The sequence below is a fragment of the Molothrus ater genome, chromosome 17 (assembly GCF_012460135.2).
Source record: "Molothrus ater isolate BHLD 08-10-18 breed brown headed cowbird chromosome 17, BPBGC_Mater_1.1, whole genome shotgun sequence".
Taxonomy (NCBI): Eukaryota; Metazoa; Chordata; class Aves; order Passeriformes; family Icteridae; genus Molothrus; species Molothrus ater.
The window spans coordinates 13,219,705-13,242,145 of NC_050494.2; the positions used below are offsets into that span (position 1 = coordinate 13,219,705).

At 48.9% G+C, this 22,441-nt stretch overlaps 1 protein-coding gene across 1 annotated transcript in view; it reads left to right on the forward strand.

Annotated features, from left to right (window-relative positions):
- The first annotated feature begins 9,860 nt into the window (after positions 1–9,860).
- The window catches only part of BCAS1 (brain enriched myelin associated protein 1), a 34,550-nt gene continuing 21,969 nt past the window's right edge, over positions 9,861–22,441 (forward strand). Inside the window, exons 1-3 of the mRNA XM_036395898.1 lie at positions 9,861–9,929; positions 10,020–10,101; positions 17,217–17,722. Coding sequence (XP_036251791.1) covers positions 9,861–9,929; positions 10,020–10,101; positions 17,217–17,722 — 657 coding nt within the window. The remainder of the gene's footprint in view (positions 9,930–10,019; positions 10,102–17,216; positions 17,723–22,441) is intronic.

Consider the following 22,441-nt stretch of genomic DNA (forward strand, 5'->3'; position numbering starts at 1 on the left):
TATCTGGTGGCACCTTCTCCCAGGGAGGAAAAGGCAAGGCAGGGAGAGTTTTCCAGCCCTGGAAGTTGCAGGACACAGATGCCAGGAGTTGTGTAAATAATGCCCAGAACCTCAGCCCCTGCTGAGCCTGGGATTTGGGGACAGGTGAGGTAAAATCAGCTTCAAACTCCCCTGTAGCAGTGGCCAAGTGGGTCAGGATCCTATGGCAAGGTATGGAGTCCCAGAGGGATTCTGGACAGCCCAGACCTGTGTTTCCAATAACCCCAAATGTGATATTGCAGTTGGCCTTTGGTGTGGGCTGGGAGGAGGTTTCTGCTGGGGAAATGATGCAAATCCCACTTTCAGAGAAATCTGCTGGGTTTAACCAGACTTCCCTGGAGCTCTCTCTAATCCCAAATTCATCAACAGGATGCAGAGCAATTGCACAAAAATAAACACAGGGACAGCTCTGAGCCTGACCAAACCCACTTGGAAAGACAAACTGCCAAAGCAGGATGAGCTGGGATCCCTGGTGCTCAGGATCACTCTCACATCCCCCAGGAACCCCAGCGTGGGTTAGAAGGAAAGAACAAATCATGGACGAAACTGCTGCTTGCTGCAATAATGGAAATTTTGCTGGCTGCAATAATGGAAGGGAAGGAAAGGGAAGGAAGGGAAGGGAAGGGAAGGGAAGGGAAGGGAAGGGAGGAAGGGAGGAAGGGAGGAAGGGAGGAAGGGAGGAAGGGAGGAAGGGAGGAAGGGAGGGAGGGAGGGAGGGAGGGAGGGAGGGAGGGAGGGAGGGAGGGAGGGAGGGAGGAAGGGAGGAAGGGAGGAAGGGAGGAAGGGAGGAAGGGAGGAAGGAAGGAAGGAAGGAAGGAAGGAAGGAAGGAAGGAAGGAAGGAAGGAAGGAAGGAAGGAAGGAAGGAAGGAAGGAAGGAAGGAAGGAAGGAAGGAAGGAAGGAAGGAAAGGAAGGAAAGGAAGGAAAGGAAGGAAAGGAAGGAAGGAAAGGAAGGAAGGAAGGAAGGAAGGAAGGAAGGAAGGAAGGAAGGAAGGAAGGAAGGAAGGAAGGAAGGAAGGAAGGAAGGAAGGAAGGAAGGAAGGAAGGAAGGAAGGAAGGAAAGGAAGGAAAGGAAGGAAAGGAAGGAAAGGAAGGAAAGGAAGGAAGGAAAGGAAGGAAAGGAAGGAAAGGAAGGAAGGAAGGAAGGAAGGAAGGAAGGAAGGAAGGAAGGAAGGAAGGAAGGAAGGAAGGAAGGAAGGAAGGAAGGAAGGAAGGAAGGAAGGAAGGAAGGAAGGAAGGAAGGAAGGAAAGGAAGGAAAGGAAGGAAAGGAAGGAAAGGAAGGAAAGGAAGGAAAGGAGTTTTGGGGTGAAACGCCGGGCTCAGCTGAGCGCACTGAGCATCTCCAGCGGCTTAACGCTGCCACCTGCTGACGGGACTTCCATGGGTATCCCTGAGCTTCCCGGAGCATCCCGAAACTTCCCTGAGCATCCCGGAACTTCCATGGGTATCCCTGAGCTTCCAGGAACATCCCTGTGCTTCCCTGAGCATCCCTGAATTTCCGTCCTGGCCATCTCTGCCAGCTGATGCTGAGAATGTGGTCCGATTTCAAGCTCTAATTGATTTTTACAATGGGTAAAATAAAGGGGGAAATGAAGGGCTCTGTGGGAAGTGTAACTGCCCAGCCTTGGCCACGGGCACAGGTGAGGTCCTGGTCAGGAGCGTCGCTGCTGCAGTGTCACTGCTCCCAGGGAGCTGTGCTGGAGCACGGGGCTGCTCAGGGAGCCCTGGAATTTCCCTGGAATAAAGCTTGGGCTCCCAGCAGTGCTGAGTAATCCGGCAGGGTCACGGAGCTCAGAGGAGTTCGGAAAGGGAAAGGGGAAGGGGAAGGGAAAGGGGAAAGGGGAAAGGAAATGGGAAAAGGGAAAAGGAAAGGGAAAGGGGAAAAGGGGAAAGTGAAAGGGGAAAAAGGAAAAGGGTAAAGGAAATGGGAAAGGGGAAAGGGAAAGGGGAAAGGGAAAAGGGGATAGGGAAAAGGAAAGGGGAAAAGGAAAGGGAAAAGGGGAAAGGGGAAAGGGAAAAGGGGAAAGGGGAAAGGGAAAAGAGAAAAGGGAAAAGAGAAAAGGGAAAAGAGAAAAGGGAAAAGGAAAGGGGAAGGGGAAAGGGGAAAAGGGGAAAAGGGGAAAGGGGAAAGGGAAAAGGGAAAAGGGAAAAGGGAAAAGGAAGGGGGAAGGGGAAAGGGGAAAAGGGGAAAGGGAAAAGGGAAAAGGGGAAAAGGGAAAAAGGGAAGGGGAAAAGGGAAAAAGGAAAAAGGGAAAGGGAAAAGGGAAAGGGAAAAGGGGAAAGGGGAAAGGGAAAAGGGAAAAAGGAAAGGGAAAGCCCAGGGGCTGGCCCAGCTCATGCCTGATATCCCAGTGGCAGCACTAAGATGATATCAAATTCTCCTCCCTCACTAAGGTTAGTATTTCCTCCCATAGCTTTAAAGCCCTTCAGTGGACTGCATCAGGGATATCCATCCTTGTGTTTTCGCTTGGCAGAAATTTAGCAAATCATATTTTTCCAGGGAGAAAAATTGGCTGCAGCTGCCCTAATCCTGCAGTGACCTGAGGAGGTTCTCCTGTGCTGCAGAGGAGCTTTAACCCCGAGCTCCAGGGCAGCTGCAGGAATTCACAGCTGGAATTGCAGGGAGAGCTCTCCCAGGTGATCCCAGTGAGCAGGAAGCACCAGCACAAGGTGCCCAAGGCCATTGATGCCTTTTCTTGGGAGCAGTCTGAAGAAAACAGAAGAAAATTTTGACTTTTTCCTCAGCCCAAAGCCACCAGGGTGGGAAACAAAGGATTCCCAGCAGCACCTGACAGGAGGGCAGGAGTGAACAGCTCACCTGTGCCCAGCTGGCAGCAGGAATTGGCCAGGACACACCTGGCTGTGGGCACTCTGCTCTTCCCAGCTCTGCCCATCCCACCAGAGCAGGCTCAGCCTCGGGCCTGGCCCCTCCTCAGCACAGGAGAACATCCCAGACCTGACCCACATGGGCCAAACTGCCCCAAAATCCATCACTTCCCTGCCCCTGCTGCAGGTCCCTGCTCAGGTGCCTGCTACTTCCTCACTGGAGGAAAAAAAATAAATACAGAATTTACAAGAAGACTTTTTTTTACTTCTTTTTAGTAGCTGCAGCTCCTCAAATTGTCCATATTTCAGGCTTGGGAAGGGGAAGCAGTGACAGGAAAGCAGAGCTGGGGGTTCAAAGCAGAGCCTGCTGGGGACAGTGGTGACCCAGGCTGTGCAGAAGGAAGTGAATATTTGACATAGTGTTGTTATCATCACTGCATATTTGATAGAGACCTAAAGTGCTCCTACAGGAGAGTAATTGTGGCTCAAATGCCTGTTCCACCCACTGAGGCACCACAGCTACAATAACTCTCTGTCTCAGTCCTGACACAGGAACCTTTTATCTGTTCTAGAAGCTCCCACGTGGAGAAATAGCTGGAGTAGAGTCTGTAATGCTCCCTCTTTGAACCCAGAAGAACAGTGGCAGCAGGAACCTGGGGGATTTCTGTGATGGGGGAAGGAAAAAGAGACAATCAGATCAGCAGCTCCCTTCCTACACCAACACTGTGACTCACAGTCTGCAGGAGCTCCAGGCTGAAGAATCATTGAAAACACTGCTCAGGCATCTCTGGGAAGCAGAATGAGGGAATGTTTCCCATTGAGCTCCAGCTGGAGTGTGTGAGCCAGAGTGGGGATCTGCAGGGGCTCCTCTGGGCTTGGGGCAGCTGCTGCAGAGCCAGGAGGGGCTGCAGCCTCAGCCAGGGCCTGCTGAGAGGCACAGGGAGCAGGGCAATAACCAGGGATGGTGCTGCTTCCCAGAGCTCCTGCGCTGGAGCAATCATTGTCTGCTTTTCACTGCCCACTCAGAGCACAAGGCAGAGCCAGCCATCAATGGGGACTCTGTGAGAGACAGCAGGGAAACCCCGCTGGCTGAAAACATCACTGGGGCAACCACCAGGAGCCGCCAGCTGTACAGGAGCCAGGCCCAATCCAGCCTAGAACTCCAGCAGAACTTCAGCAGAACCAGTTTTCCCTGGAGCTCTGAGCCAGGCTTTTCAGGTTTGCAGGAACACAAGGAGCTCAGCTGTGCTTTCCTTCTGCAGTTCAAAGCAGCACCTGCTCCCCCAGAGAGGAGGATGTTCGTGGTGATGGGCATCACTTCACCTCTGCACCAGCTTCCAGCTCGTGCCTGTCCCCAGGATTATGGATTTTGTCATGGATATCAGGAATTTTGGAGGGCCAGCACCTTCTTTTGGGGTCTGTCAGGTGTGGAAGGCCCAGCTGTGTGACAGCGTCAGTCACTGCACTGCCTCAGGTTCTTGGGAACCTTCTCTAAGAAGGATGAACTGGCAGCAGAACCCTCAGAGGGTCACTCAGAACGCAGGAATGCAGGCTCCAGGTGAAGAATCAAACCCTGTGGATCTCAGAGGCCCAGGGGCTGGATCTGGCATTCAGGAGGCTCCCACAGCTCTCCCTGCCCGGGATCCAGGATCCATCAATCCATGCAAATGTTGGACTCTGCCATCTTGAAAGAATCCCTGATTCACTCCATCCATCCTCTTCTGAGAGAAACATCAAAGCTGAATCAAAACCTCATTTATATTTTGTTCCAAATGTCAGGATTCCACTGGAGCTATGCTTCATTTTGCTTTTTGCTCAGCTGCTCTCCTGCAGGTTTTGCTGCTGGATAAACCTTGGCAGCAGCAGCCAGATGGAAACCCTCAGCTCCAACCCAGCCAGCAGCATCTCCAGAGCACGTGTGGCAGGGGCACACACAGACCAGGAGTCATCTGCTCCTCCACTGTCAATATTTGAATGCTCTTGGCTCTGGCTCTGGACAGCCACAAAGAAGCTGGTTAATCATTGATAATTGCTGGGAGCTCTGTGCCATTGATGAACAGGAAGTTTTATGCAGCTGTCAGATGCACGAGCTGAGCATTTCCTGCAGGGGAGGAAGGTTTATTTGGTGACAGCTTCATTGGAGATTTTTAGAAAGAAAAAATAGCATTTTGAGGGATGGAAAATCATGAAAGCAGCACAGCTTCCTGTGCTTTGCAGAAGATTTTCTGTGGCTGCCACCCAGCTAAATAATTCCCAATTTGGCAAAACAAAACTTGCTGTGTGCCCCTCTGGTCTGTCCTTGATTGAAACATGGGATGGCTTTGAAATTACTGGGAAAGAATATTAAAGAGTTGAAAGACACCTCAAAGAATGGATGGTTCATTGTCCACACAACTGGGAAAAATTAATCAGGATAAAGCTCACTGTGATGGGTAAATTCAGGGAAAAGCCTTTTTTTGAGGAAAAGGAGCGCTGAAATTCTCATATTCACAGGTGAAGGACTTGATAATCCAAATTACTTCCTTCATGATGAATATTAAGGTTTTAAGGCTGAATTTGAAGACATTTTAGGAGCAAATAGATCCGTGGAAGGCAAAATATGGTGCAAACATATAGTGAATGTAATGAGCTTCTCTTACAGAAATGAAGCATTTCCAGAATTAAATATTTACATCTTGCATTTCAAAACCACTTTACAATAATATTTAACCAGGGAGAAAGAAAAAAAAAATTAAAATAAAGAGACAATTATTCCAGCATTATTGTATGGGTGAGTGGTTTCACAGCCAGGCTGGGATTCTGTGCCTCAGCCCAGGGATAAGTTCTGTTCCAGGGATGGTTCCTAAACCAGATCCTGTCTGTGGATGGAACTTTGAGACTGCCCTGGTACAATGTCACCTGAGCTGGTAGCAGACAGGGATTTGCACCAAGGAGTAAATGAGAAAGATGCTTGACCCAGTGCTGGAAGGAAAGGGGGAATCAGGATATCCCCTTCCTGCTGAGGTGCTGGATGCAGATTCCTGCTCTGGTTCCACCCCTACAGGTTCCTCATCACCCCTGAAACATCTGAACCCTCCCCAGCCAGCACAACCCTCCTGACAAACCCATTTTCCTCTCTTTGTCATGATTAATAACAGAATTATACCCAAATCCATAGAGCAGCTCTGAAATAAAAGTGCCAGCTGGATGATGCAAGCAAGTCAATGGTGTTCCTTTCAAACCATAGAATTGGGAATTTTTTTCTTGCTATTTTGCTCGCCTGTGGAAACCTTTGCAAAGGCAGGTTTTATTGACTGAGGTGCTGTGGAAACTGAGAACAAAAAGCTCTCCCTGCTGCAGACACCCCCAGTGTGAGTGTGGGCTCTGTGACTCACCTGAGGGAGCAGCAAATGGTGACAATGGCTTTAAAATAGCAGCACTTAGTCAGGCTGCACACTCTGGAAGGGGGATTAGGAGCCACACTGACAACAGCAAACAGTAGTGCCGCTAAAAGAACTTTGGGATTTTTCTGCATTTTGGGAAAAGCCCACGTTGGGAAGGGGTTTGTGGGTGTCCAGCACAATGTCACCATTCCCACTGCAGGCGGTGAGGGGCTGCCCCAGGGATCCACAGGTGCCTTGGAGCAGGTTTGGGCAGCCAGAGAGCTGGGAAAACACCTGGGGAGGGGCACGGGGCTGCTCCACCCGGCTGTGTTTGCAGGCAGTGTTTGTGAGCACTCCCTGCTCTCTGGGGCAGAGCAGGGACAGGGACAGTGGCGCAGCACTCGGGGCTGGCTGAGCAGCGCACCCATCACCTGCACCAGCTCCCAGAGGCTGTCCCAGCCCCTCTGCCCCAGGTAACTCCCTCAGATCCTTTCTATCCTCCATCTCCTTCCTTCCCTCTGTGCAGCTCTGCTCTGCTGGTTTGGCTTTTCCTGGGTTTTCCTCTCACAAAAGCATTTTTTGCAATTGCTTTTTGCTGCTCCGCTCCAGCAGTCCTGCCTGTGCTCTCCTGCCCAAGGATCTCGGGAGCTCCTGCAAGTCTCCTTTTCTGTATTTGTGTTTTAAAGCACCTGCTCTGCCTTTCCCCAGCAGTGCCCTGGCCTTTCCTGCACGATGGGAGCACAGCTTTGTGGCAGAGCTTTCCCCAGCCACACTGGCACTGCTTGCTCACCTGGTGCCATTGTCCCCTCCCTGAGAGCCCAGGGTGTGAATGTTTGAGCTGTTTTGCTTTTCCCATTCGGCTCCAGCGTGGAGTGGCTGAAAGAATTGTTCAAAACAGTCCCAAGAGCCTGAAGGGCAGCAAGGCAGCATGCCCTGCCTGCCCAGCCCCTGCCAGGCTGGCTCCCAGGCGCTCCTGGGTGTTCCTTGTTTGCTGTGGTGACTCATCCCAGCTGTCCCAGCTCCTGCTGTCCCTGTGTGCCCACTGCTCCTGCCCAGCTCTGCCAGGGCTCAGAGCCACCTGCCCTGCTCCCCCTGTCCCTCCCTGCAGGACCAGGCAGAGCTGCTCCCAAGGTAAGCAGGGTTTCTGAACTCTGTGCTGTTACCAGCCCTTTCTTTGCTCCGCGTCAGTCAGAGCTGGAAATTCTGCTTTTCCACCTGGACGTGGCCACGTCCTCAAGCTCAGCTGGGTTCCAAGGGCAGGGAAATTGATTGTTTTCTGTGATGATTAAATGCAACATTTGGTAAGTTTTAGGGGGGAGTTAATTGCGGGCTTTTGGCATTTACAGACATGGGTGATATTCCCGTGTCAGTATTCCCATTGCAATATTCCAGGCTGGTCAATACATCAGGGAGGTGAGGCTTGGCTGCCTTTAGCAGCACACAGCAGATCATAGATTTTGATATAATTTTCTCTCATATTTTCATAGCTTTTACCATTCTGCCAGGACCAACCTGGCGATTTTTGAGAGAGAGAGAGAGAGAAAAAGGAGGATTTTCCCAAGCCTTGAACTTGGCACACTATGGTGCACGTAACATTAAAACCAATTAAAAATGCATTTATTTTCCTTTTGAATTATTTTCTGCATTACAATGGAAGCAGTGAGGCGTAATTTGGGAAAGGGATTGTTTCAGAGCTGTAGAAGCTGGTAGTTCATGTTCCTTTTGCAACCAGTCAGGCTGGATTCCAGCTGGCCTGAGGGAGCCCCCACAAGGAGAATACCCTTGGAACTGGCTGAAAAACCTGCACCTAGGAAGGGAGCCTCAGGACAGGGACCACTGCAGCTCCTGCTGACTTTTAGGGGCTTTCCTCTCATTTTGAAGAATGATCAGAATCATCTCTTTTCCCCTCTCAGCCCTCCAAATTCATCTCCTCCCATAAAAGCTGTGACATTTTCTCTCCCAAAGTGAGGAAGTTCTTTCTGCAAAGCCCTGGCACAGCTGCAGGCAGGAGGATCTCTTTACGTCCCTCTGCATGAAGATGCAAGGTGCATCTCCCTGTCTGGAGCCTCCCCAGGCTGAGTTCCTGTGTCACTGCCCCAGGTGGCCCTGCCTGGCCAGGGGCTGGGTGATCTCCAAGGGCCCTTCCAACCAAATTCTGCTGCAATTCCCCGATTATCCACCCCACAAACACATCGTGAGGGCTCCTTTATTTGCCTTTATTTGCCTTCACATTGAATAACTCCAGCTTTAAGCCACGGTGTATCAAATGAGAGAAAAACGAATCTGAGCACATCCACAGAGGCCTGAGCACTCTGGGAAAAACAAAAAACCCATTCCATGGGAATGCCAGGGCTGGAGCTGCTGTTTGTCAGCTCTGGAGCCACACGGGGACACTCAGCTGCAGGAGCTGGCACAAGGGCACAGCTGTGACATCAGCTGCCGCTTTGAGTCATTTTGTGCTTGGATCACCACTGCTGCTGCTCACAGCTGTCTATAGGTGGCAGTGACCTGTCATTTTTCTTTAAAGTAGGGCAGAAGCAGCACACACGGATGTTTTCTACATAGTCCAGTGGAAAATCTATTTGATTGTAGTGTTGTTTATATTGGCAGTGAAGCTCATCCTTATTGCAGGCTGAGGTTAAAGTCTCAGATTTTGTCAAAAACCCAAAGCAGAAGTGAAGCTGACTCCCCTGAACCTCAGAGCAGACAAATCCTCACCAAAGAGAGCAGCTAGGGATCTGGGACTGACTCTGGATTCACATCTCAGAACAGAAATAAGCCAGAACTTGGGGTCTGAGTGCACGTCCCAGCTTCAGCACCATCCTGGGTCAGAGGGACTAAATCACACAGGGGTTTGGGGTGGAAGGGACCTTAAAGCTCATCCTGTCCCACCCCTTCCAGGGCAGGGACACCTTCCAGTGTCCCAGGCTGCTCCCAGCCTGGCCTTGGGCACTGCCAGGGACCCAGGGGCAGCCACAGCTCCAAACTCTCCATGTGCACAGCAGAGAACAGAGTTTGGTGTTTTGGAGTCACATTTGGGATTGTGTAGCCAAGTTTTCCCATGTTTAGCAAAAAGCCCCTCCTGTTCATCTCCATCTTTCCTTGAGAGAGTTCCTGTGAGTGAAAATGTTTTGAAATTCCACATGGCTGCTGTGTGTGTTTTGTTTCAGTGAGAATTATAAACTGGATTTTAGGAAATGGCTGAGCTCCCCTAGAGCAGAATCTGCCAGAGCTCAGAGCCTGTGGCCCCTGCTCTGCATCGGCTCCAGACACCTCACCTGGAGTGAGGAAATCTGCACCAACAGGAGGCTGCAGGGGCTGAGGATCAGAGATCTTGTTTGAAATCTTTTTCAAACGAGAAATCTTTTTCAAATCTTTTCAAACCAACCTTGTTTGAAATCTTTTTCAAACCAGAAAAGTTCGTTGGCTCGTGCCATTTTCCGGAGCAGCTGTGAGCCCTGAGCACGATGGGCTCGGGGCAGGCTGAGGATGGGGCAGGTGCCCTGGGTGGGGTTTTAGGGATTTTAACACCTGCCCCCATTGGCTGTCTCCTAACTAGAACTGGCAGTGAATTCATATTAATGACAGAGAGGGGTGATTTGGGGTTTGTCTCTCCTGTGCCTCGCAGCAGCGATGGGGAACAACCTGAGCGTGCCAGAGGAAGCTGAGGATGGCAAGGCCTGCACGGTGAAGAGTTACCAGGTGAGCCACCCCATCCCACCTCCCCTGGCTGCTGCCAGTGCGATTTTCACCCCTTTGATGTCCTAAAAACTCTGTTCTTTGTTACTCCAGCCTCTCTCCGAGTCTCCCGATGGTACTGCGAATGGATCCGTGGTGTTTGTTCAGAGCCCTCCCCCGGCAGTGAATGGTGAAGGTATGGGCTGGGAAAGGGGTTGGAAATGCCCTGGGGGAGGTTGGGACCGAAGGAACAATAAATGATGGCTTTGAATTGGGGATGGACCCGTGGTCCAGCTCTGACTTGGAAATGTGGCTCTGCAGAAGCTGCAAAGTTTAAACACAGCAAAAAGAAAAATAAGGAGTTCTTTCCGAAGTTCTCTGGATGCTGGTTAACAGTTCTGGGGGTTTGGTTGTGCCCTGGCCCCAAAAAGGGGATTTAGAGGGGAGGGCTTTGTGTGGAGCATCGCCAGGCAGGGGTGCTCTGGTGCTGGTCCCTGCCGGGTTTGGGACAATTCCCCCTTGCCCAGGCTCTGGGGGAATTCCTGGTGCAGTTCGTGTCTCCAGCCAGCCCTGGGGGAATTGGTGCTGCAAGGAGCCCGAATGCTGGCTCGTGGAAAGGACAGAATGCGGCAGTGTAGGGGGATACTGGACTCTTGGAGAGGTTTGGAGTTTCTGGGGGACACCAGGAGATGTTTTACAGGAAGAGAAGAGTTCATGTGTTGGAAAGGGATAAAAATCCATGCCCTGGCTGTGTGTTCTGATCCACAGGATGATAAAGTCTTAGAAACCACCTCTGCATTTTTAAATATGAGCCCATATTTCTGATCTTCTCTGCAGCAATTTCCAACAACTGAAATTGTAGAAATGCCTTATTCATGATAGAATCCTTATCCAGCTGAACATTTCCATCTTATTCTCTCTTTTCTGGCCCTGTGTTCTTGAGCAGGGGCATTGCTTTGACTTGATATATACTGAGCAGTTATTTATTAACAATTAAATATATATAGGGAATTTTTCTGTCTTGTTTTAGATTTTTAAATAGTGATTGGCTGGGAAAAGCACCAGAGAGGGGCAGGCATTAAAGCTGCAGTGCAGTTATTGAATCAGAATTACATTTGGCCCCTTCTGCTCCTGAGCTGGGCCTTAGTGAGTGTTTAATGTACAGAAACCATCCTTGCTCTCGTTCTGGAGGTTGCAGCCCTTCCTAAAGAGAGGAAATCTCCAGCAAGAGCTTCATAACAAAATCTAGCTGTTTAACAAAAGGTAATAAAATGAAGCTCCTGAGCTTGAATTCTTGAGAATTTAGAATAAATCTCAGTTATTTCTTCCCCTGCCCACTAATTAAATAAACTCTGTCCCTTCTATGGATAAACTGTGGATATGGAATGGGATTATTAAATCCCATTCCAGCCCAGTTTGGTGGGGTCAGAGGGGATGGCTCTGCAGGTGAGTGTGCCCAGGTGTGCAGCTGGACCCCGAGCCCCTCTTCCACCTCAAAATCCCGCTGTGAGCTGCACGCCCGAGCATTACAAAGTGGTTTCCAAGTGGTTTTGAGAAGTTATCTCCACATACTCAAGGGCAGTTGCTCTCATCCACAGGCGCGTGGCTCTTCCTGCTTTTCACACCTCATTAATTTCTCCTTCCACCTCGTGCTGCCTTTGGAGCCTTTCTGAGCAGCAGCTCCACCCCATGCACAGCTCTGAGGTCCAGCCACGCTCGTGGGCACTGCTGTTCCTTTTCTTTTCAGAATAAATAAAACCCAACAATTCCTCTTCAATCTTATCAGCAAAGAAAATGCTTGATAATTCTGTGCTGAGAAAAATACTTTCTGATTTGTTGTTGACCCTCTCAGTCTGTCACAGGCACTTGAAAAATCTAAATTTTGGTAAAAATAATCAAAGGCCGGTGGGGGATATGCAGATGGATCTGATAACAGCTCAGAACCTCTGCTCCACGGCCCAAATTTCCCAGTGCCATCCCACCATAAGTCACTTTAAGCAGTTGCCTACCAGCAAAGCCTCTCTGTGTGTTTTTTTTTTCTGGTGTAAACCAGCAGAGTTCTGAGGAGGAAATAAAAGCCAGATGATTTTCACTGCCTGAAGACCTAGAAAATACACGTACATTTTATTCCTCATATGTAAAATGAAGCATATGGGACTGCTTTACTTAAATGGATTATCTAATTAATGTAACTGCTAAATCAGTTTAAGTAGCAAGTTGAAAAATTAGACGTTCCTGTGTTGATATTTCTTGTGTTTAAACTTTTTTCCTGTTTGAAAAGCAGCTTAAATAATTGAGATACCATTGAAATCTCCATGTTTGTGCAATGTAATCCAGGTCTGGGAGAAATACAAGTGATAGAAGCTATTACTACAAAAACATAGTTGGTGGTATTTCAAAAATGAAATACTGTAATAAATAGCATTTTGGGGGCATGGAGTGAGGAATTTGGGGGAAAAAAAAGGGAATCTTGTTGTACTTTCAGTAATAAAAGCACTTGGTGAGCAACAGGTGAAGGGGCAAGGTTGGAATTGGAGGTTTCTGTCTCCGATTTGCACTACACAGAGCAGAAATGCAGCAGGAGGACAAAACAGCAACAATTCCTGTGGGCTTGGCTGGTAATTCCATGCAGATTGGAACAACCTGCTCCTAAAAAGAATTACAAAGGAGTTAAAAAGATTACAAAGGAGAAAGGTTGAGTGGAGATGCAGCTCCTTTGTCCCAGAGGATAAATCCCATTCAGCAGATCCTGCCAGCAGCCAGAGCCCAGCAGAAACCCTGAAATGTGAAGTATTTCAGGGATGCTTTTAGAGAATAATCGTTCCTGTTCTTGCTGCTGACTCCTCTGCCCCTATTTCCATTAATTTCTGGAAATCTGCAGGTAAATAACAATGCAAGGTAAATTAGTGATACAAGATGATTCTTGGAGCAAAAAAAATTATTTGCATGGAATAGTGGAGTAAGATGGCAAAAAGATATTAGTGTGTTCCTTCTTTTTTTAAGGAAGGATGAGACTTTTTTTTTTTTTATTTTGCATTTGTATTTGCTGCAGGAATTCATTCAGGGCAGTTGTACCCTGTGCTGCCCTGCTCTGCTGGAATTCCTGGTGCCAAATGTTGCCTTGTAGCCCTTAACGGTTTCTTCATGGCCATTAAAATATTTTCTTCAGGATTATCTGAACAGCAGGGGAGAAAAAAGTGCTGTGTGGCTCTAATTCCATGGCTAAGCAAAATATTTGTTTGTGGCTGGCTTGTAGTCAAAAGAGAGGAATGAGATGAGCTTTAAGGTCCCTTCCAACCCAAACCAATCCATGATTCTGTGATATTGCATTAACCATTGAGCTTCTCTAGTTTTTACTAATTCAAGGAAAAAATGTTGGTCCAATTTGCCAAATTCCAGGCCAAAAAAAAAATGTGTTTTTACAGAAGAGGGACTTTGTATAGCCACAAAATTTCCTTTTTAACACACCCTGATGAAGGGAAGGGGAAAGAGAGACAAATCTTCTGGAGTGTGGCTGCCTTTCGTTGAAAGAGTTGGAAGGCAAACGCTGGAGCAGGAGTGCTCTGAAATGCAGTCTGTAAATTGTGTATTGATTTTCATCTCAGAGCAGCTTTTAATCTCAGTCACAGCGAGCAGCTTTGATCTGCTCAAAGACCTGGCCTAGAATTTGGGGGGGTTTGCTTATCTTTGCAATTCTGCCTCTGGGTTGAGGAATAAATCTGGAAAGAAAAAATGCCACTTGTGTGTCTTTAAAAACAAAAATAACACACACTTTTCAGCCAAATACTGGAATTTCAGGGCTTTTCTCCCTCGGCTTGCTGTGCCTGTTCAGTGCAGCCCAGCACTGGGATCTGCCCTGGCCCTGGCTGAGCAGAATTTCCTTGGAGCAGCTGGAGCTCTCCTGACACAACACACGCACAGCAGAGCCCATGGCAGTGACATTTGCCAGGGCTTCCATTCCTTCCTCGAGAATTTGAGATAAAAGGAGCTCCATGGGTTCCTGAGCTGCTACTTGTTGAGCTGGTTTTCTTAGTGCTGAGCTTCTGTCCCTATTTTTGAGCCCAAGCCAGTTTTCCTGTGGTTCATTTGTTATCTGTTACATAAAGCAGAAGTTCAGCATCTCTTACAATTATTTTCCTATGGATATTGTTTCTCCTTTCTTTAGCTGGGGAAGGGTTTTTGATTTTTGCTTCCTTCCCAAGTTTCCAACTATAATTAGAAGTTCTTTTTCAAACTTTACTACAGGAGGCTCAGGAAACTACAGCTGGTCCTTAGTGGCCCCAGCTGAGTATCTCAATAGGTGCTGGAGTAGCTGTAATTTGCACTTTTGCTGTGCCTGTCAGGACACTGAAATTGAAACTGGTGCTCATGAAATATCACAGGAGGATATTGCTGCCCAAGGGCTTCTGCCAGTGGAGCTGCTTCCTCACAGGAACAGCAGAAGAAGAATGCAGGGGAAAAATAAATTCATGTATGCCCAGAAAGTGGAAATCTCTTTGCCTGCCAGAACAGGCAGTGCTGGGGAGCTCTGGCCACTCTGCCCAAAACACAAAGAGGGGGCAAAAGGCTCGTTAAGAATGATCCAAGGGCAGCTGTGGCTGCTGTCACCACGGCCCTGAGGGTGTCACCTGTGCCCCTGCTGCTGGCAGCTGTTTGGGTGAAGTCCCTTCAGGTGATGCTGGCACATTCCAGCACTGCCCCACTGCACCCCCAGCACCGGCAGGAGCTGCTGGAGAGGGTCCAGAGGAGGCTCCAGGATGGGCAGAGGGATGGAGCAGAGCTGGGATTGTTCACCTGGACAGGAGAAGCTCTGGGGTGAGCTCAGTGTGGCCTGGAGGAGCCAAGAGCAAAGATGGAGAGAGAGGATTCCCAAGGGATGGAGGGACAGCACCCAGGGAATGGCTTCACACTGACACAGAACAGGTTTGGGTTGGGTATTAGGGAAAAATCCCTCCCTGTGATGGAGCTCCTGGCACAGGAATTCCCAGAGCAGCTGGGGCTGCCCCTGGATCCTGGCAGGGCCCAAGGCCAGGCTGGACACTGGGCTGGGAGCACCTGGGACAGGGGGAGGTGTCCCTGCCATGGCAGGGTGGGGTGAGGTGGTCCCCAGGGTCCCTCCCAACCCAGAGCATTCCAGGATCCTGGGGTTCATGGAAATCCCCACTGCTGCTCGCCAGGAGCAGCCTGGGCTGTGGGGCAGGGTCCCATGGGGACACCCAGCCATGGGATCGAAGCTGTGGGAAAAGGAACCTCCAGGCTGGGCCCTGGGCTCTGCTCTGCTCCTGGGAGCTCCAGGGATGTGCCCAGGGTGCTGCCAGGCAGGACAGGGTCTGATGGGCACAGACACAGCAGCCCAGGGCCTGCTGATGCTTTGTGGGATTATCCAGAATCCCTGGCGAGGTGGGAAGCTTGAGGGAATTTTGCTGGGAAAGTTGGGATCTAAAATTGTTCTGTTTCCCTAATCCCAAAGAATTTCACACTGAAGATCTGTGCTGTGTGGAAGATGTGCTTCAGTCAGGTTTTTTTGGTATCTGGGGTTTTCTTTCTCTTAAAGGAAAATGTGGAAGGCATAATATTGACTAGACTATTACAATTATAATTTGAAATAATTTCAATTTTACATTGAAACTGACAATTTTCCTGTTCTAATTCAGCAAGTCGGTTTGAGCCTGTCAGTTTTCCACAGTTATAATTAAATACATCTAAATTCATCCTTGAAATGTGGTGATGACTGACAGGGAAATCAGATCCATATTCCAGCCCCAAGGAAGGAAGAGAAACTGGAGCTCAGGGGGAGCTGTAAGATTTACCTCTCAACAAGACCCTTTTTTATTGGGGTTTCACACCACATCATCTGTGCTTCCAGCCACAAAAAAGATCCAAGCAAGATTATTTTTCTTTTGTTTCTTTTGTCTTGGGTAAAGCAGGAGCTGCCTTTTCCTGCCTGTGGATCCCATACCAGGGATTTTCACCTCACCTGTGTTATCAAAGCTCCATTGTTTTATAAAATCATAAAATATACTTTTAAATCAAAAGGGGTTTTGCATCTAAGGTGTGATGGCCACGTGTGTACGCATGGAATGATTTGTGTGAGTTTTGGGGGAGGAAATGTGATTCTGAGCCACAGTTTGTGAGAGAAGAAATGTAAAATGTAAAGAGAAATGTAAGGCTAAGAAACCTGGCTGGGATGTGATTTATCAGCATTCAAATCTGGCTCGAAATAACCCACAGGCAAAGGACAGGCACAGGTAGGAGCTGCACTGAGGAGAACAGGAGCAGGGTGAGGAAAAATGAATGAAATCAGTTGTGACTGCACAGAACTCCCTGCTGGGAGTTTGGCCAGCCAGGAAATGGGATCAGTCCTGGTGCTTCCCATTCCTTTTGTGTCTTTAGCTTTAACAGAGGAGCAGCTGATACATTGATATATAACTGTCTCAAGTTTTACTAGTTTTGGGGTTTTTTTTGAATATCACTGATTTTAATTTGCTGTCTGCTGGGCTGAGTAGTGCCAAACAGGGGTAGCATCTGACTTTGACACTGCAAGGGGGTTGTGCAGGGGGTAAATTCACACTGATTGCAGTGAGCAGTGGCAGAAATCAGATCTGGGGATGAACAAAGGGTAAAATTTGCACTTATTTCAGTGAGGGGCGGCAGGGGAGCAGAAATCAGTTCTGGCGATGAGCAGAGGGTAAAATTCCACACTGATGTCAGTGAGGGGTGGCAGAAATCTGCCCTGGGAATGAGTACAGGGTAAAATGTGCACTCGTATCAGTGAGGGGTGGCAAAAATCAGCTCTGGGGATGAGCGAAGGATAGAATTCACACTGATGTCAGGGGTGGCAAAAATCAACTCTGGGGAGGAGCAGAGGGTAAAGTGTGCACTGATTTCAGGGTGCAGGGGTGGCAGGGTGGCAAAAATCAGCTCTGGGGATGAGCAGAGGGTAAAATTTGCACTGATTTCAGTGAGGGCTGGCAGAAATCAGCTCTGGTGGATAAACAGAGGGTAAAATGGGCACTCAGTGTGTGATTTCAGTGAGGGGTGGCAGGGGAGCAAATATCAGCTCCGGGGATGAGCAGAGGGTAAAATGTGCGCTGATTTCAGGGTGCAGGGGTGGCAGGGGAGCAAAAATCAGCTCTGGGGATGAGCAGAGGGTAAAATTCACACTGATTTCAGTGAGGGCTGGCAGAAATCAGCTCTGGGGCTGAGCAACAGCACTGAGGTCCCCAGTGTGCTCTCGCCCCCTCAGGCCCAGCTCACCCCAGCCCGGGTGCCCATGCCCGTGGATAATTCCCTGTCTCTCCTGTGTTGCAGCGGATCCCAGGGCAGCTGCAGCCCAGGATAACGCGGCCGTTTCTGCAGCAGAGCCGGGTGCTGGTGCCCGGGCGGGCGGGCAGAGCGGCGGGAGCGCTGCCAGCAGGGCCCCGCCAGCTGCCAGGCCCCGCTCCCTGCTGCCCTTCCCCTGGGCCGTGCCAGCGCCTGCCCAGGAGCCAGCGGCAGCTCCGGCCCCTGCACAGGCCGCCCTGGGTGCCAACAAAGGCCGGGGCGAGGGCACGGAGGGGCCTGGGGCAGCCCCTCAGCAGGGCAGCCATAAAAACCCGGCGCAGGCCCCGCTGCAGGACGTGGAGCTCGCGGGGACGCCTGAGGGGCGCGATGTGGCCGCCCCGAAGGGCAGGCAAGTGACGCTCCTGGACAGGATCTTCAGGCTGGAGAAGGGCACGGCGAGGACAGCGGGTGACCCTGAGCAGGGAAGGCAGGGGCTGGACGTCCCCAACGGGAGCATCGCGGCCGGCGCGCCCCACGGGGAACCGCTGCGCAAGGCAAGTGCTTCGTAAATAGCCTTTAATTTCATTTTCACTGATTAAATCTCCTGGGAATGTTGGCAGGGTGGGATAACTCCATGGAGGGTGGGGACGAGTCGGTGTTGCCCTGAAAATGACCACAGGTAACGCCCCAGGACAGAGGCGTGGAAGAGGAACCTGTGGCCAAGGAGTGAAGCTCTGTCTCATGACTAAATCCTGACCTCCAGTTTAATTCAATTTATAATTCCCCAAAAGGTTTGGGCAACACAGCTCCAACTGCCAGGAGGAACAGCTGCCAGCTGCAAATGAAAGCAAAAATACCTGAAACTAAACCAGTTTCTTGGGGTTTGACTCTGGATGGGTTTCTAAAAGTTCTTTGGTGTGTTTTGTGCCACTTTTAAAATAGCCCTACTTCTCTAGCTAGGATACCCTATTCAGCAAAATAAGGAATATTATGCAGCAATGATTTTTGTACTCCAGCTTATTGTAATGTTTTAGTCAAGGAAAAGTGGTTCATCATTGATTTTACAGGATGAGAATGTGATATAAGAAACTACGGATCTTAACAGAAAGAGCACTCTGGTCAAAGGAGCTGGAAGTTGATATCAGTTTAGGTTTTGCACTTCCTGCCAGATCTGATGTATCGTATATACAAAAGGTGTAATTTTCAGGTAATTAACTACAGAAGAAGCCCATCATCTGAAAGGGAATAATGGTGTAACTCTGAGTTCTGCTGGAGAGGTGGAATGCAGGAATTGGTGATCAAACTGAAACCCCGTTTAATGTCAGGAACAGGAGGGAAAACCAATGTGTAAATACCACTTTAATAATTGCTTTTATTGGCCAATTCAGGCTTACAAATAAGATGGTGATCTCTGATGCAGTACTCACTACCTTCTTATTTGTAAGCCTGAACTTAACTCATGAGATACTCACTGCTTACACTGCCAGCATTGCAAGTTGTCCCAAAATTCTTTTATTTTTAACCTTTGTCTTCTCTTAGCCCTTCTCAGATTTGAAGAGCACATTTCTTGTATAAATTTACACATTGTAATATTTTCCTGAGGGTTCATTTTCCACCCCTGCCCCTCAGGAGTGCTCCCATCTCTGGTGTTTCAGACAGCTCAGGATGCACATTTAAAGAACCCATAAAGACATTCAGCACCTAGGCAGAGCAGGGTGGATAATTTGCAATGAATCCTCTGTTCAGGGCACACTGGCACTTCTGTGTCCAGCCTCTTAGAATGGAGCTTCTCAACACCCCAAATTCCTGGATATTTTTGACTGTCACACTCAACAAATCCTCACCATGGCTTGCAGGCATTGTCTCTTTTCCCACCAAAAGCCAAATTCTCATTTCCTATTTTGCTGTCACCGCAGTGACACTGCTGTCATTTACAGAGCAGGGAAGGTCACAGGTGGTGCTGCTGGAGGAATGCTGTGAAAGTCCAAGGAAAGGACACTTTGGAGCAGTTTTAACTAAAATTCAGAGTTAAGCATTGCTGGGAGCAAACAGGTTGAAAGCTTAGGTGAGGCAGTGCATGATCAGGGACTGAAGGGAATCGAAATCATTCTCCCAGTTCAAGCAGGGAAGCACTGCTCATCCAGATCAAGCTTTATTTCATCAATAACACCTGGATTTCTCATCAATTCCTACTGAGGGGCAGTTCTGCCCCAGTCCCCTTGTGCCCATCCCCATCCTGGAGGTCTCTGGTGGGAATAACCTGGAAATCCCAGGCACAGCTGAGCCCTGGGTGCTGCTGGGGCTGGCTGGGAGTGTCTGCAGGATCCCAGCAGCTTTCTGGAACATTCCTGAGGACAGGTCTGGTTATCAAAAATGCCTCTACACCTCCTGGGTATGTGCTTAAAGCTGCAGCATGGATATCTTTGAGGAATCACAAAATTGGTGTTCACTGTGTAAGTAAATGACAGAACTGGATCACAGGGAGAGGAATTTTAAACTTGAATTTTTGGGCTATAATTTTGTCTTTGGTTCTTTCAGGTATGAGAAGGAATATATGGTGGGGGCAGAGAGGAGTTAAGCACCTTTTTTGGGGAAAATACATCAGCTAAACACTGCAATGTGTTGCCAAATTTAACTCCATCCCTAAACAAAGGCTGTGGCTCTGCCTTGCAGCACAGTTGCCTTCTGTTCCCTCTGAAGTTCCAATTCTCCTGCTGGATGGGAGAATGACCAAGCCTAATTTAATCACTGTTACTGTAGAAACTACAAACTGTTACCAAATAATCATACTAAAAATCAAGATATCGCTGCCAACAGCTCCTCTTTTCTCTCTCTCTCTCTCTCTGTCTTTTTTTTTTCTTTGTGGATTATGACTTGTAGTATCTGTAAATGCTAAAAGCAAAGTTTCCCTGCACTGGGTGCCAAGACAAAACAAACAGCGTTGCTGGTGAGTAAGAGAGAGGCTCCACAGTTGTAGCTTAAGAGCTGCACAAACATTCTGTGTTTGCTGAGCCACTCTTTATTTTTGTGGTCTACAAAACTACATTCAGAGCGCAGCATAATTAAAACAAGGGCAGAATTCATGAATTCATGAAGCATTTACTATGTAAGCCAAAGAAAAGATAAATTATATGCCTGAAATGTTTCACTGAGCCATGATTCATGCAAACAAAAGTGCTGGCAGGAATACATTCTTTTGATATGTTTGGGGGTTTTTTTTCCTGATGACTGAACTGAAACTACAGTATATTTAAGGTGTTTATTACCCCCAAATTCAGCTTCTCAAAGGCATGAATTGAACATTTACATAGCATCTATTAACTCCTAATACTGATCTTCTGTTATTCCTGGGGTTTCTTTCATGGTTTACCCCCAGGGCTTTGAGCAGGGAGCTGCCACAGAGGCTTTTGTGGTGATTTTGTGGCTCTGCAAACGTGATCCTGCAGGGCTGGGTGTTCTCCGTGCCTGATTTCTGTGCCGATGGCCCCAGCCCGGGCTCTTCCTGCAGGAACATTCCCATGGGAGCGCAGGATGGAGCACAGCCCCTCTCCAAGGCCAGGCTGGAGTGATCCAAGGGCAGCCTCGGCTTGGGCTGGGACATTTTTAGTGAGAAAAAATAGAATAAAAGCGTTCTAAAGAACCTTTCCCCGCGCTGGGTGATTAAAACAGCACAATAATTGTACAATATGGATTTCTTTATGTCACCAGTGGAAGGAATAGACTTTAAATGGTTTAAGACTTCAGGGGGATCAGGACAGCCGGGGGCGTGGTGGGCAGTGCCAGCAGAATACAGGGAGTTGAAATGGGCACATCAAATGGGGCACATCTGAGCTGTGAGTGCAGTTTAGGGATTTTGGGATGGCCCCAATGCTCAGGATCTGCAGTGGCTTTCTCTTCAGTGTGACTTTGTCAGGGAGGTGTCCTGGACCAGCTAGGGGTGCTGGAAACAGCTGTGTGCAGCTCCCTCCCGAAATGCGCCCCAAGGGATGCACTGGGCTTGTCTCTAATTCCAAAACCTCATTAAATCTGTTTCTTTTTCTTGGTGGCATCCAGCTCTGAGGAGTGTGATGGCACCAAGCACTTGTGCTGTGAAGCTGGTTTTGTTCAGCAGCACATCAGCCTCCTCCTCCTCCTCCTCCTGCCTCAGTGGTCCCTTGAAGCCCTGGAGCAGAGCCAGCATTTCCATGGCTCCAGAGCTCTGTGAGTGCCACCCCGGGCTGGCGTGGCCACGCGTGTCCCGCATGGGACAGATTGTTCTGGGGCTGGCAGCTGCACAGGGTGCTGTGTGAGACCCTTCAGTGGCCTGCTGGGCATTCCAGCCCTGCTCTGCTGCTCCTGGGCCAGCTTGCAGAGCTGGGTGGGTGGGGAATGACACTGAAGTCCCTTCTGGCATTTCAATGGATGCTTTAACTCCCTGTATTCTGCTGGCACTGCCCACCCCACACCCGGCTGTCCTGATCCCTCTGAAATCTTAAAGCATTTCAAGTCTATTCCTTCCACTGGTGACATAAAGAAATCCATATTATACAATTATTGTGGTATTTTAATCACCCAGCATAGGGAAAGGTTCTTTAGAATGCTTTTATTCTGATTTTTCCCATTAAAAAAAGCACTAAACTGTAATGATCTGTTTAGGGAAAAATTCCTTTGATGTCACTTAGGCATTCTTTGATGTCACTCTCTCCTGCACAACACTTCTGTTGAGTTTTCCTGTGCAGGTTCAAGGCAAAGGTGGCCAAAATGGAAGGTAAATTCAGTGTGAGAGGTGCCAAACTGTCCAAAACTGGTTCAAGACGTGTTTTTTTTAGAAGCAGGCCCTTGTCCAGGTGTCTAAACAGAAAACAAGTACCTAAATATTCCCTACTTGTGAGTGCTTGAGCACTGGAAAATGCTTTGGAGCTCTGGGAAGTGTAATTCCGTGTGTAATTCCATGAAGAGAAGAGGCAGCTCCATCTGGCTAAGAGGAATTACGTTGATTTGTTGCCTTTTTCCTTTTTTTAATATGTGCCACATTGATGTTTAATAGATAAAAATGATTCCTGGCATGGCAAAATAGAGAATCAGAAGCCATCTTTGTAAGGTGCACTCGGACACGGAGCTGGCAGGGGCCAAAATCGCAGCATTTGCTCCCATTTTTCACAAGTTCGGCCTCGAAAAGACAAAAGTGGAGTTTGGGGCTCGCCCTGTGCTTGTTGTGGCCGAGAGCAGCGTTCCCCCAGGCAGCAGCAGTGCTGAGTGGCTGAGCAGAGAGGGGAAGGAGAGGGATAAATGCT